A 14,525-nucleotide genomic window follows, 5' to 3' on the forward strand; every position below is an offset into this window, starting at 1 on the left:
TGAGTCAGAATCAGGTCTTAAGTCTTGTCTTCTAAGCCAGGACTTCATGAGACGGCACTTCTTTTGAGTTTCTGTCCCAGCAGCGCTGGTGGTAGAATAATAGGTAGAGGCATGGCTGCTGTGTGAACCTGCCGAGGCCATGCACAGACTCAGCTTCTTCAGTAATGGGGAGTTCACTCCAAAACGGGTCTGTTCCTTGAATATCCATCTCAGCCAAATTCGAATTCCAATAAGACGTGGCTACATTCAGTGTGTCTTAAATGGTCCCTTTGTGTGGTTTAAAAAAAAAAAATCAGGCTGGGCACGGTGGCTCACACCTATTATCCCAGCACTTTGGGAGGCCCAGGGAGGTAGATCATGAGGTCAGGGGTTTGAGACCAGCCTGGCCAACATGGTGAAACCCCATCCCCTCTAAAAATACAAAAATTAGCTGGCTATGGTGGCAGCCACCTGTAGTTCCAGCTACTTGGGAGGCTGAGGCAGGAGAACTGCTTGAGCCCAGGAGGTGCAGGTTGCAGTGAGTCTAGACTGTGCCATTGCACTCCAGTCTGGGCAGCAGAGCAAGACTCCATCTCAAAATAAATAAATAAATAAAAATTCCAATGTCAGGCATCATAATACATCTGTGCAAGAAATTATTACAACTTTTTAAAAGAGATAAGATAGCATATGTTGGTTAATGTAATGTTAGAGTCTGGGCTTACTTTCTTTTTCACCTGTTTTTGAGACAGTCTCCCTCTATCAGGAGTGTGATAGTGGTAGTGCAATCATATTTCACTGCAGCCTCAACCTCCTGGGCTCAAGCAGTCCTCCCACTTCAGCCTCCCGAGTAGCTGGGACTATAGGCACACATCAGCACTCCTGGCTAATTTTTAAATTATTTTGTAGAGGTGGGGTCTCACTATGTTGCCCAAGCTGGTCTTGAACTCCTGGGCTTAAGTGATCCTCCTGCACTGGCCTCCCAAAGTGCTGGCATTATAGGCATGAGCCACCGTGCCTGTCCCCTTCTCGCCCTTCTTCATCAAGCAGCCTTACCCTAGTTTGTATCTTTCCCTTTGCTGTATCTATTTTTCTTGACCATTGATAAATATTTTTAAGAAGCCCCTCTTTGCCCAACTCCGGTCAGGGTCATTGGCAATTCATATAGCTACTTAATTGTTACAGTCCTCAACAAAAATAAAGTCCCATCTCTTACAAAGAGAAGGAATGGGGGCGGGGGCAGTACATTTCAGGCCCACTGCCGTCTTTCTCTTTAGTCCTATCAGACTTCTCAATACTTTGAAAACCCAATGAGATTAAGCATTGTAAAAATCCTATTACAATAAGATGTGTAAGAGTAACAATTTCCTGACATGCCTAAGAATCTCAGGAAAATCCTAGCTTAGTCCACTCAGTGATGACAAAATTGGTTTGGTAGGATCAAGTTCTGAATATTCCTCTGGCTTCTCTTCCCACCCTGGCAATGGGTGAAGCTGGGAAAAAGTTACTTAGAGACACAAGGTCCAATTTATCTGCATGAAATTTGAGGAGGCAGTGACTCTCCTAATTAGAACCATGGGCCTTTGGAGAGAAAGGACCAGATGTCCAATATATAATTATGCAATGAATGAAGGAAATTACGGACCAGTTCATGCTTTACTCAAGAGAAGTGGCTCTCACCGTCGAGGGAAACGTGCATGTTCCTTTCTTGGACAACGAGACACTGTTGGACACGGGCGACTGGTGAATGACATTGTAGGACCCAGGACCTGGGATATCATTCTGAAAGGGAAGAGAAGGTGGCATCATCAAGACACTTCAGTTCCATTGTGCTTTCCCACAGGCTTTACCTCCATTCACACTAAGCCTCACTGTAATTGCACAGCACAGGCGCTACCGTCACTTGGCGAGTGACAGCCTGGCTCCACCATTTCCTGACTTGCCCGCTCAGTTACCAAGGGGTGGGGCTGGAATTCCAATCCAGACTAGGACTCCCAAAGCCCTTGCTCTTTCCACTATGCCATGATGAATTCTAAAAGAACATGGTTATTTTTTCACGTCATTAGAGAAATGGGCATAAAATGGGACACTGGACATGGCTGAGGAGCAAGGCAGTGTGCAGCGATTGGGTAAGCCAAACCCACGGCAAGGGAAGGGTGAGTGACTGCACGTTCACCCCACCCCACCTGACTCAGCTTCCTCCTCGGCCTTTCAGAAGAGAAACCAGGGAGTGTTTCTGTTTACAAAGCAAAATGAAACAAAAACAACCTTCATCCCAAACAAGGCCGTTTCTAACTCAGACAAAAAGAGGCAAGCTCTTGAGGCTCAAATGCTGCATGGTGCAGGCATGTGAGAGAGGAATAAACAAGAGTTCGATTCCAAGTTCATTTCTGCTGCAGCAGCTCATTGGGCTTCCATCGCATCTCCCATGCTGGTGACCAGGGGGAAGTCAATGCTGACAGAAGCTGGCGGAGCACGCGGTATGAGATGCTAAGGATGCTCCCCTGTCACAAGACGTTCCTGGGGCCTGCTTGGTGCCAGAAGTTTTTCAAAGTTTGTCTCATTTTCACCATCGGCCAGTGAGGGAGGGATTATTGTCCCCATTTGATAGACGGAGACACTGAGGGCACATGGAGATGAATTTGCCCACGTCCCACTGCTGTAAGTGGCAGTATCTGACTTCAGTGCTAAGTGCACGGTGTGTGCCGTCTCGTTTACTCCTCACACAAGCCTTTTACAATGAGGTATGGTCAGGGCCACTTTAAGGCAAGTGAGGCCCTGAGACACTGGGCCATAGCTAGTAAGTGGCAAACCCCAGAGCTGGGCCCAGACAGCACGACTCCAGACCTTGCTCTCTCCAATCTCTGCCACTCAGGCCTGGCCTGTCTCCCCTGTCCTCCTGCCTTCCTTAGGGTAGAAAGCTCAAGGCACCATCAGTGCCTTCCAGGACTTTCCAGTCTGGCTGGGCAGTGTGTAATTACGGTTTTATATAAGGGATCGGGTTGAAGTGCTATTCACAGGTTCTTCTGTGCTGACTTTTAAATTCAGTGAGTCCTTTCACCCTTGCCCCATGGCAGGTGGGGACAGGGGAGCTGATTCCTGCTTTAGGTGAAAATGATCCTGGTAGACAGAAGCGGAACTGGCTGTCATGGAGGGTGAGGCAGGCAGCAGGAGGCGCTGCGGGGCCAGGTACTCCAGCACCCCAGGCCGAGAGCTCAGGAGAACCCTGGTGTGGATGCAGATGTGAAGGGCCATGGGGAGACAAGGAAGAGACTTTTCCAGGCAGCTGCTAAAGGGAAAGCATCAATTTACCGAGAGCTCATTGCGTGCCATGCATTTTCCCGAGGACTTTACATGTACTATTAGCTCGCTCAGTCTCCATTTGAAAGAAGTTGGTGACGAAAGAGATAAGGCCCACATAACTACTAAATGTCAGAGCCAGAACGGAGGCGCTCTGACCAGAGTCTGCTTTTAACCACGAAACCAAACTAACTCTCAAATGAGATTGTGTAGGATTAAAAAACAAAAAACCGGTCAGGCGCAGTGGCTCACGCCTGTAATCCAGCACTTTGGGAGGCCGAGGCGGGCAGATCATGAGGTCAGAGATCGAGACCATCCTGGCTGACATGGTGAAACCCCGTCTCTACTAAAAATACACAAAATTAGCTGGGCGTGGTGGCACCTGCCTGTAGCCCCAGCTACTTGGGAGGTTAAGGCAAGAGAATCTCTTGAACCCGGGAGGCGGAGGTTGCAGTGAGCCAAGATCGTGCCACTGCTCTCCAGCCTGGGCGACAGAGCAAGACTTTGTCTTAAAAAAAAAAACAAAAAACAAACAAACAAAAAACTCCACTGGCTTATGAATCAGAATTTCGTCTCAGTGCTGCTACAAGCTAAGTGATTATTGAGCAAGTCATCTCTCTGGGCTTCCCTATTTGCAAGTCCAAGGTGCTGGGCCTGGGGGTGCTTTTGAGCTTCCAGAGTCCCTGCATCTAGCAAAGCTGACACAGGAAGTGTCACTGTGACTTTTCTAAGTTTAAATAGTAGATAGTGAAGACACACACCTCCAGCTCCCGGTCTATCACCACACTCTCAATCTGACCATCAGTTGGGAAGAATTTTCTGAGCACTTATATGTGTCTGAGGAGCTAGGGTTTCCAGATAAAATACATGCTCCAAATGCCTGCTCCATCCTACTGTCCAGTTAAATTAGAATTTCAGATAAACTGCACATGGTGATTTTGGCATAAGTATATCCCATGCAATATTTGGAATATATTTGTACTAATAAAGTTGCCATTTATCTGAAATTCTAATTTAACTAAACATCTTATATTTTCATTTGCTGAAGCTCACAACCTTCCCGGGTTTTAATCACACTTTAATTCTGCCACATTGCAAACTGGCTTGAGTCCAGGATGAATGGGAAGCGGGCTGTTACCACTCAGCCTGGAGAAGTGGAGCGCTGCTTGTGTGATCTTAGTGAGCAAAAACAGAGTCCTCCAGGCAGCAGCAGCTGGAGCTGGCTGTGGCAGCTTGTGAGGACAACTGTTAAAAATTCCAAAATGTTGCTGGTACTGGCTTGCAATTGGCCAGGTGGGAGTATTTACACCACAAAAAGGGGCAGATGCTGCATCCCAGCACTTTTCTTTGAGGAGGGTACCTGGTGGTTGACCAGCACGCCACCACCTGCATGCAGCACCTAAGCAGGTCTCTGGGAGGGAAACGTCAAGCATTCTCCGGCAACTTGAAGAGGCGGGTGGGTGGCATCCTCGGAGAGACCGTTCGCCTGTGCGGGAACAGTTCCTGCGACTGACATCCTGTGACTTGGATGAATTTAGGCCTCTCAGAGCAAACCCCAGAGAACAAGAATCCAAGTTATGACTGGTGTGAACTTAGCCACTCCTGGATTTCTTGGCAAAAAACAAATAAACCAACAAAATAAAAACATCACGTGAGAGAGGGAGAAGGGAAGAGAACTCAGGTTTACTAGCGCTCTACGGAAGCCTGGTGCCAGAGGGCCTAGCCACTGCCTCCCTCACTGCCTCTCAGTGTGAGGATTAAAGAGGTCAATACACACAAAGCAGGTGGAACGGTGCAGACGCAGCCCGCCGTCACCATCATCACCACCATCCCCACACATGATGCTGCCTGTCACTGCCTCCACGGAGCCAGGACCCTCCCTCGGGAGTCACAAACCTTCAGAGTGGGACTGAGCAGCTTATTAGCAGCCCTGTGAAGTCCCCTGAGTGAGATGGGGACAAAAATACAATTTAGCAGAGAGTGACTGAAAGCTGCTGTGCATCAGGACCTGTGCCTAGAGTGGAAGATACAGGCGCAACCTGTTAGCAGCTCACAAGGTCTAGATATGGGATGAAGGAGATGCATCACAACCGTGCTAAAGGATGCATGTGTGCTTGCAACTCGATGGGAAATGCACAGTCTTGAGCTGTGGTCATTCAACCCACTTTTGAGGGATCTGTGGGGTCTGGAAAGGACAGCAATGACTGCTGTTTGAGGATCCCCTAGGCAGGTGCTGGAGAGAAGGTAGCACACACATTAGCTTCGTGTCAAGGGCGTAAGATGGGCTGTGGGAAGTGCTTCCACCTGGGGAAGATGCTGGGGAGACAGGGTCTGAGGAGCAGGAGCTGCTACCTGGTTCATCCTCAATCTGCCCGGCCTTGACTGCATAAGCTACTTCACCTTCGTTTCATCTCAGGATCATTATCTGAAAACTGTGGATGATGATGGGATTTAGCTCACAGGGTTATTATGGAGATTAAGTGAGGCAATAAATGCAAAGGTCTTTGAGGGGTACCTGGCATGTCATCAGTGCCAGCCCAGAGTTTGCAGACGCCTTAGGTGGGGGTACTGGTGACTGACACGGAGAAGTCAGGCTTCACACAGAGCAGGGCACAGGGCAGACCCTACTGTGGGTCAAATATGCAGCTGAGGGCACCCTTGAGGCAGCTGTCCCCTTGTACACGGTGACCTCTGCAAACTGAACTTCCTTTCATTTAAACATCCCTGGTCTAGTGTCATATCACATTAATAAGTGAACAACATTAACTTTGTCCGATTTCACCGCAAATTAACCACCGGCTGGCTTACTATTTGGGAGGGTAGATTTACTGCCAGGCTATGTATGTGGTATTAATATATATTTTTAGACTATGCCCATCTAGAGTACATGGTCCCTATGTTCTACCAGTATTTATTTATTCAAGCCTGAAAGGGATGAGGTTTAGAACCACGAAACAGTCATTCCTGACAAGGGCTTACCTACCTATTACAACATCTTTATTTTTAGGATGAGGAAACAGAGAAGCAAAGACATGAAGTGGTGACCTTAGGGTACTCAGTTTGGGAGACAGTGACCACAATCCAGGGTGAAGTGGGGACAGAACCAGGGAGACCGGGGAGGAAAATGTCCCGTAGGCTGCTGGGCTGTGCTGTGTCACAGATTAGTTAGGCATGTCTCTTCACGCACGCAAAGCCACCAGCACATCTGTAAATAACTCGAAAATGTTCAGGAAAACAGACTTCATTTCTAGCAGCCAAAATTGCCAGTCCAGACACTGAGCTCTGTGAAGGATTCCTTGTACCCAGCAGTAAGATTCTCATGGGGAATGTGAGCTGGGCCACGAGGCCCTGACGGTTCACTGCAAAGTTAGCCTGATAAGGTAAGTGCACATTCCCAAGGGCACTGATTCTCCATGTCAAAGATGTGTCCAGGGGACCGCAGGACTCCTGTGGGGAGGCAGCCATGTTCCATCAGGAGCAAGGGTGTGCGTGGCTAATGCTTTAAGAAGGGTGGTGAGGCGCTGGAGTTTTAAAATCGGTTTTTAATTTGTATTGCCTCACTAAATGATTGGGTGATGTCAAACAAGATCTTTAACTGCCAATGCTCATTTCCTTCAGGAAAAATGAGAATGAGCATAGAGTAGGATTTTGCTTTTCTGTTTTTATACCTTGAGGAGATCTCAAAAATTACATAATCCAAATTTTATGTTTCAGCTGAGGAAACTGAAGCCTAGAAAAGTCAAGTGACTGGTTTAAAGGCCCACAGCCAGTGACAGAGTAGGACACAGAACGCCTGATTTATGGATCCCATGCCCTTTCCATAAAATCTCATGCTTAGTTATAAAATGCTTGCAAATGCTGAGATGAAAGTTTTCATGTTGTCAAGTAATACGACCACATTTGAAAAGTTGGAACCTAGCCTCAGCAATTTGTCTATATTCGATGCTGCCTATAGGTTTGGCTCCCTGCCCTGTGGTTCCTTCAGTCGAAAATGTTCTGAAAAGCAATCATCTTTTAAAAGATGAACTTTACAAGTCAGCCCGTTTGGTTTCTGAATTTGAGTGTTCAGAACTAGATCACAGAGCTTGGGGCCCCACATGGTAGCTGACATCCTCCCCTGTCTTCAGCTTGGTCTGTTTTGCTGAGGCCTTTTCAGAAACTTGCTGACTTTTGCAGGCCAAATTTACAGCTTTGCAGGCCACAAAGGCAGGCGTGGTGCAGTATGTGGAAACAGCAAGAGGCTTTGGAGTGAACTAGACCAGGGCCGAGGTCTAATTCTTTAACATTGATTCAGCACGCATTTATTCTGAGCCTCTTATGTGCCAAACCCTGCGTTGTGTGACCTTGGGTGGGTCATTTAACTTCACTAAGCCTCAATTTCCTCTTGTGTTAAATTAAAATAACAAACCCTTCCTTTCAACATTGTTCTGAGGATTAGAAATAAAAGTACACATAGTAAGGCTAAGTAAGTGGTGGCTGCTATTATTTTTATCAGAGGCTGGGCTGCAAATATCCTAGAGATGAACAATATATTACCATTGACAAATGGGAAATCAGACAGAAAATGGGAATGAGCCAAACAGTGGTAAAACCCCATCTCCACTAAAAATACAAAATTTAGCCAGACATGGTGGCAGGCACCTGTAATCCCAGCTACTCAGGATGCTGAGGCAGGAGAATCGCTTGAACCCGAAAGGCGTAGGTTGCAGTAAGCCAAGATCATGCCACTGCACTCCAGCCTGGGGGACAAGAGCAAGACTTTGGCTCAAAAGAAACAAACAAAAAACAGAGAAACTAGAGAGAGAAGAAAACTCCTAAGCGAATATGTATCATCTTTGGAGAAAATCTACAAGTTATCTAAAACTGTGTGTGTGGTGTGTGTGAGTGTGTTTGTGTGTATGCCCTCTATTCTTTATTATTTGCTTTCTTAGAATCCTAAAATATCAGAAGTGGAAGAAACTTAAAACAGTCTCTAGTTCTAGTTCTCATCTACCAAGGAGGAATCATGCTGAGGCCACCAGGGCTGGCCGAGGCCCCTCACTCCATGCCTTGGCTCTGTTCAGAGCCTAGATCTCCTCATTCCCTCTCTGCCATCTGAGGAAGGTGATAGGATAAAAGCCATTTTTAGAGTGCAGTAAAAGGTATCTGAAATGATGGCTCCTCCAAAAGAACATCATTCCAAAGGTCTTGCTTAAATGAATGAAGGAATGAAAAGCTTTTTAGACTCTAAGGACGCCTGTGTGTTGCTTCTGCCCCCTGCTGGTGAGAGAGGAGACAGTCAGGTCCCAGAAATCTCAAAGATGAAATAAGGATGGGTCAGGAACCACGCATAACTTTCCAGATTAGACAGGAAGAGATGCGGCAAGATTTAAGGAAGGGGTCGGGGGTGGGTAACACAGGAACATGATAACACATTTTTTTTTTTGAGATGGAGTCTCAGTCTTTGCCCAGGCTGGAGTGCAGTGGCACAATCTTGGCTCACTGCAACCTCCACCTCCCAGGTTCAAGCTGATTCTCCTGCCTCAGCCTCCAAAGTAGTTGAGATTACAGGTGCATGCCACCACTCCTGGCTAATTTTTGCATTTTTAGTAGAGATGGGGTTTCACCCCGTTGGCCAGGCTGGTCTCGAGCTCCTGACCTCAGGTAATCTGTCCACCTTGGCCTCCTAAAGTGCTGGGATTACAGGTGTGAGCCACTGCACCCAGCCAATAACACATTAAGGATTTTTTTTTTTTTTTTTTTTTAAAAAGGAGGGCATTCCCTGTTACAAAGGTAATTTTTTTTTTCCACACAGGGTCTCTCTCACTCTGTCACCCAGGCTGGAGTACAGTTGCGCTATCTCAGCTCACTGCAGCCTCAACCTCCCAGGTTCAGATGATTCTCTCTCCTCGGCCTCTTGTGTAGCTGGGACTGCAGGCACACACCACTACATCCAGCTAATTAAAAATTTTTTTTTTTTCTTATAGAGATGGGGTTTCGCTATGTTACATGGGCTGGTCTCAAACTCCTGGCTCAAGCGATTCTCCCACCTCAACTTCCCAAAGTGCTAGGATTATAAGCCTAAGCCACCACGCCCAGCCCTCAAAGGTAATTCTAGATGTATTTGACTCTTCTATTCCTCTCGTGTTATTTGAAGTCATGTGATTTCCTCTCATAAGGATAGGGAAGTTGTTTTTGTTTTTAACCTTTTACTTAATTGATAACACTAGGGAATTTTTTAGTTTTATAATGATTTTTAAATGTATATTTTTTTTCTTAAAAGAGCTTTGCTCCAGCTCGGTATTTCTGGCACCGTAAATCCGGACACAGATGTTTTTCCCTGGATGTCCCATGTTTCAGGCTTCTTCTGACAGTTAGTCTAGTCGGTGGCCCTCAGTGGCACCAGTGTGGTGGCTCCTGGGATCACACTGCCCTCCACTGTCCACAGAGAGACACAGCAGCCAGGCAGGACGTGCCTGTCCCACGAGGCTAAAACTAAAGAATCCCTAAGACAAAGTCATTACCTTCTTATGAGAAAATCTCTTGGCTTGACTATTGAATCCTTTTTTTTCTGATTCTGGAATTATCCAAGATTGGGATTTAAAAGAAATGGAGGATTGTGTTGGATATGCAACAGTAAAACCTAAACAATAAAAATGAAATAAAAGCAAAATGAGTACAAAACAATGATTGACAAATGTGGAAAACACAGAGGTATATGTTAAAGTTTTATTTTAAATAGTGGAGAAGAAAAACTTGCCTTCTGGCAGGAAATAGACATGAAACCGAATTTTTTTTTAAGAGAGTCTCGCTCTGTCACCCAGGTTGGAGTGCAGTGGCGCGATCTCAGCTCACTGCAACCACAGCCTCAAAACCACATCACATGCTGGGGCTAGGGGAGGGACAGCATTAGGAGAAATACCTACTGTAGGTGACGGGGTGATGGAGGAAGCAAACCACCATGGCACATGTGTACCTATGTAACAAACCTACATGTTCTGCGCATGTACCCCAGAAATTAAAGTACAATAAAAAATTTTTTAAAAAAAGTATTCCCCATTTTCCTTCCCTCTTGGCAATTTGTCAGACTTCCCCTCTCCAGCTCTTACACTGGTGAGATGAGGTCACATAAAGTGCCTTAAAGCAGGCTGTCCCAGGGAAAAGCATGGAGACGACAGCAAAGACATTCTTGCCAGGCAGGAAGGACGTGGGAAAGCTATTCTGGGAGCAGCCTGGACAAGGCGTGGGCAGAGGACACAGGAAGTGTCCTCACTGCTCCTTGGCCTAGATTCAGACACCAGCGTTAGGCCATTAAAATCCAAAGAGGTTAGGGAAATCCCAGCGCGGGGCCGGCTCTCACTTTTCAGGACACTGTGCAAGACAGGCGTAAGTTTTCGTTTCTGCTTTGAGCAGACATGGGGTTAAAAAGCAGAAAGGGGTCATCTATAGAAAGTGAAGTTATAAGTTCGCATGTATAGGTTGCGATGTATAAATACATGCCTGGTGTATAAACTCCCCTCCTGCCGAGACTTCCACAACCGCTAGAACTGAGCAGCATCGATCTGCATAGCAAGTTGATTACAGACCCTAACCTGTAAATGTAATGGACTCTGATTCCAGTTTTTTGATGTTTCGTGGCTGATAGCTCTTCACCTTCACCACTCCCTCATTCCCTTCTGCCCCACCACTGGGCAAGCAGATGAGAAAGCCCAATGCTCCCTCCTGTGGCACCAGCTGGAAGTTCAAACCACACAAACCCCTGCTCTCAGTCCAGTCCCATTTTCCAACCATAACGAAACCCCCAAGCCAGGCTCCTTTCCCTGCTCTCTCAAGCCATTATTGGATCAGGTGAGGAAGGCCGTGCTGCTGTCCTCAGAAGGCCTCCCGATGCGGGTGATAAGCCTTTTTCCACACTCTTGATGAGCCTGTGTGTGGCACTGTCCGTCTTAACATCTAAACCAAATTTTGGGTGTGGGGTGAATCCTGACTGTAGGCGGTTCACAAGAGTAAGCCAAATTATTTTAACGTCAGAATTCTAACCGTCAGAGAGAAAATGTGTGCAGAAATGGGGGGAGAAAACAGTCAAGAGAAGGAAAGAATAAAGCACGTGTCAGCCATGGCAGAGAGTGGTTTGCACGGAAACTGTTGGTAAGGTTCATTTCTTCATCTCTGAATTTTTTAAAAAACAATGCGCCTTTTCAGAGCGGGAAACCTGAAGACAATAGTGACCCCTCAAGGGGTACTCTCTTGAACCAGCTTCACAGATGAGGAAACTGAGGCTTAGAGGGATTATGTTACTCATCCAAATCACCCAGCACTTAGCGGAACAGGTGGGGTGTGCACATGATTTGCCTAATGAGCCCAGGCTCTTGAGCTCTGAGTTGTGCTTCCTCTTCCTGAGCTGGCCTCTAGTAAGTGCTCAATAAACGGATGACTGACATGATGGGGAGAGGGACACTTGAGCCTAATCTGCGTGGGTGGAGGATGAAGCAAGTCAAAGGAGCTGAATACATGTTTAAGCAGAAAATATTTGGGAATATCAATATACAGTATATTTATTCTTCTCCTCCCCTCTCCTCCCCTCCCCATTTAAGTAGATGAATGGCAATGTTTTTGGTTTGTTTGCTTTAAGAGAGCTATACAGCAAACGAAGCGGCAGAAGCAGCTGCAAGACTTCCTGGCTTTTGTTTCTAAAAGCCTAAGCCTATGGAACAGCTAAGAGAGTGTGCAGAGGAGGCACTAAAGAAAAGAGCGCTATTTAGAAAAGGTGAAAGGAAGGACATTCTCCTGGGGACAGGAGAGGTTTCTGCCTGACTGGAAGGAGAGCCAAGGCTTCTGGCTCTAACAGACTGGCCTGTGTCACAGCAATCAGATGAAACAATCAGAAAAGAATTTTTGAAAACCACTCTGGATGGCTGAACTCCTTCTAACCAAAAAGGGACCAGATTTGTCCTCCCAGCTGGAAAAAAATAGTTTAAAATGGGCAAGATGTATGAAGCAATCAAGACACCGGACATCAGGCAACAAAGGACAGGGATCTCTGAGAGAAGAAAAATAAATGAGGCTGGCAATAAGATGGCCCCAGCTTTCTGTCAGGAGAAAGTCTCCAGGCCACAGCACAGGAAGAAGGGCTCCGGATGGGGCCCCGTGATCTGCCTGAGTCGAGGAAATGGATCTGGGAGCCCAGAAGGGCCAAGACAGCTGAGTTCACAGAGCAGAGTACCAGAGAAGAGAGAGCTACGGAGCTCTGCAAAGGGGCCCCTGAGTGAGTTCCTGGGTATTGCCCAACACGGGCACATCAGAAAACTACCCAAGGCTGGAGAAAGAGCCACCTGACAATTCAAGTGAGCAATCCCTGAGGCTTCCACAGGGCCAGGAATAGCTCCTGTTTTCATGAGTCACAGCGGGAAAACCTCATAATTCATGGAACATAAAGTATGCAGGAGGGTTTCACCTCAGAAATAGGGCAGAATTACCCCTAGACTAAATGCTCCTCTGGTTCCAGCTGACAAAGCTTAAAAGCAAGACCTGAAAAGATCAAACTGTTTCCAAATAATTCCACTGCACCTCAGAACGAAGCACAAGAATATTTACGGGACTACAAAAATAGACAGCACCTAAGAAGTAAAATTCAAAATATCTGGCATTGATAAATTTAGTAGGAGAAAGAAGGAAAAAATATACTTCAAAATGGGGGTAAAATAAACAATCAAAACCGATTCAGAAATGATACAGATGATAAAATTAGTGGAGAAGAACATCATGACTGCTCCACTAACTGTATTTCATATGTTCAAGAAGCCAGAGGAAAGACTGAGCATATTAAGTAGACATGGAAGATATAATAAAAAGATCCAAGATACAATAAAAAGATGCAAATCAAACTTCCAGATATGAAAACAAAGATGTCTGAGATTAAAAATATACTAGATGCCCAGGCACAATGGCTCACACCTGTAATTCCAGCACTTTGGGAGGCTAAGGCAGGCAGATCAACTGAGGTCAGGAGTTCAAGACCAGCCTGACCAACATGGAGAAACTCCATCTCTACCAAAAATACAAAAATTAGCTGAACATAGTGGTGAGTGCCTGTAATCCCAGCTATTCGAGAGGCTGAGGCAGGAGAATTACTTGAACCCACGAGGGAGAGTTTGCAGTGAGCCAAGATTGTACCACTGCACTCCAGCTTGGGCAACAGAGTGAGACTCTATCTCAAAAACAAAAACAAAACAAACAAAAAAACCAGTTGATGAGATGAATAGCAAATTAGACATTACAGGAAAAAAAGATTAGTCAACTTGAAGATATAGAAATAAAACTATATAAAATAAAACACAGAGAGAAAAAGGACAAGAAAAAGGATTCATGAGCTGTGTGGAAACTTTGAGGAGCCTAATACATATGTAATCAGACTCTCCAAAACAGAAACATGAGGACAGAAGAAATAGAAAAAAAAAAATGGGTCAAGAAAAAGTGGTTGAAATTTGTCTAAATTTGATAAAAACTACAGACTCACAGATTCAAGAAAGTCAATGAACCTCAAATACAAGAAACACGAAGAAAACGACACCAAGGCCAACCATGATCAAATTGCTTAAAAAGTGATAAGAAGAAAATGTTAAAATTGGGCAGAGACAAAAGACATGTCACATACAAAGAAACAAATACAAGAATGACAGCAGATTGGTATCGAAAACAAACCTCTAAGGTACTAAAAGGAAAGAAAAACCTGTCACCCTAGAATCCTGTACCCAGTAAAAATATCTTCCAAAGCAAAAGAAGAATAAAAAGTTTTAAAAATATATAAATATCAAAAGAATTAATCATCAGCAAAGTGGAGCTATAAGAAATGTTACGGGAAGTCCTTCAGGCTGAAGAAAAATGATCGCAAATAGAAATCTGAATCTACATAAAGGAAAGAAGAGCTCTGGAAATAGTAAGTATGTGGGTAAATAGAAAATATAAAATTATGAGCATAAAGTGAATAATTTAAATATAACATTTAAAACATTTAAAAAGTAATGATTATGGGCCGGATGTGGCATCCTGTAATCCCAGCACTTTGGAAGGCATTCTCACCTGAGGTCAGGAATTCAGACCAGCCTGGACAACATGGTGAAACCCCGTTTCTACCAAAAACACAAAAATTAGTCAGGCATGGTAGCAGGCACCTATAATCTCAGCTACTCAGGAGACTGACGCAGGGGAATCACTTGAACCGGGGCGGGGCAGAGGTTGTAGTGAGCCAAGATCACACCACTGCACTA

General features: G+C 45.5%; 1 protein-coding gene across 3 annotated transcripts in view; it reads right to left on the reverse strand.

Moving 5' to 3' along the window:
- Nucleotides 1-14,525, reverse strand: part of STPG1 (sperm tail PG-rich repeat containing 1) — a 57,534-nt gene that overhangs the window by 24,798 nt on the left and 18,211 nt on the right. For all 3 annotated transcript variants that reach the window (XM_032300825.1, XM_032300822.1, XM_032300823.1), the window contains 2 exons: nucleotides 9,783-9,901; nucleotides 1,660-1,761 (listed from right to left, as the gene is read on the reverse strand). In XM_032300825.1, the coding sequence (XP_032156716.1) occupies nucleotides 1,660-1,761; nucleotides 9,783-9,901 (221 nt within the window). The remainder of the gene's footprint in view (nucleotides 1-1,659; nucleotides 1,762-9,782; nucleotides 9,902-14,525) is intronic.

This window comes from Sapajus apella, unplaced genomic scaffold, assembly GCF_009761245.1.
Source record: "Sapajus apella isolate SASKATOON/1434 unplaced genomic scaffold, GSC_monkey_1.0 scaffold43, whole genome shotgun sequence".
NCBI lineage: Eukaryota > Metazoa > Chordata > Mammalia > Primates > Cebidae > Sapajus > Sapajus apella.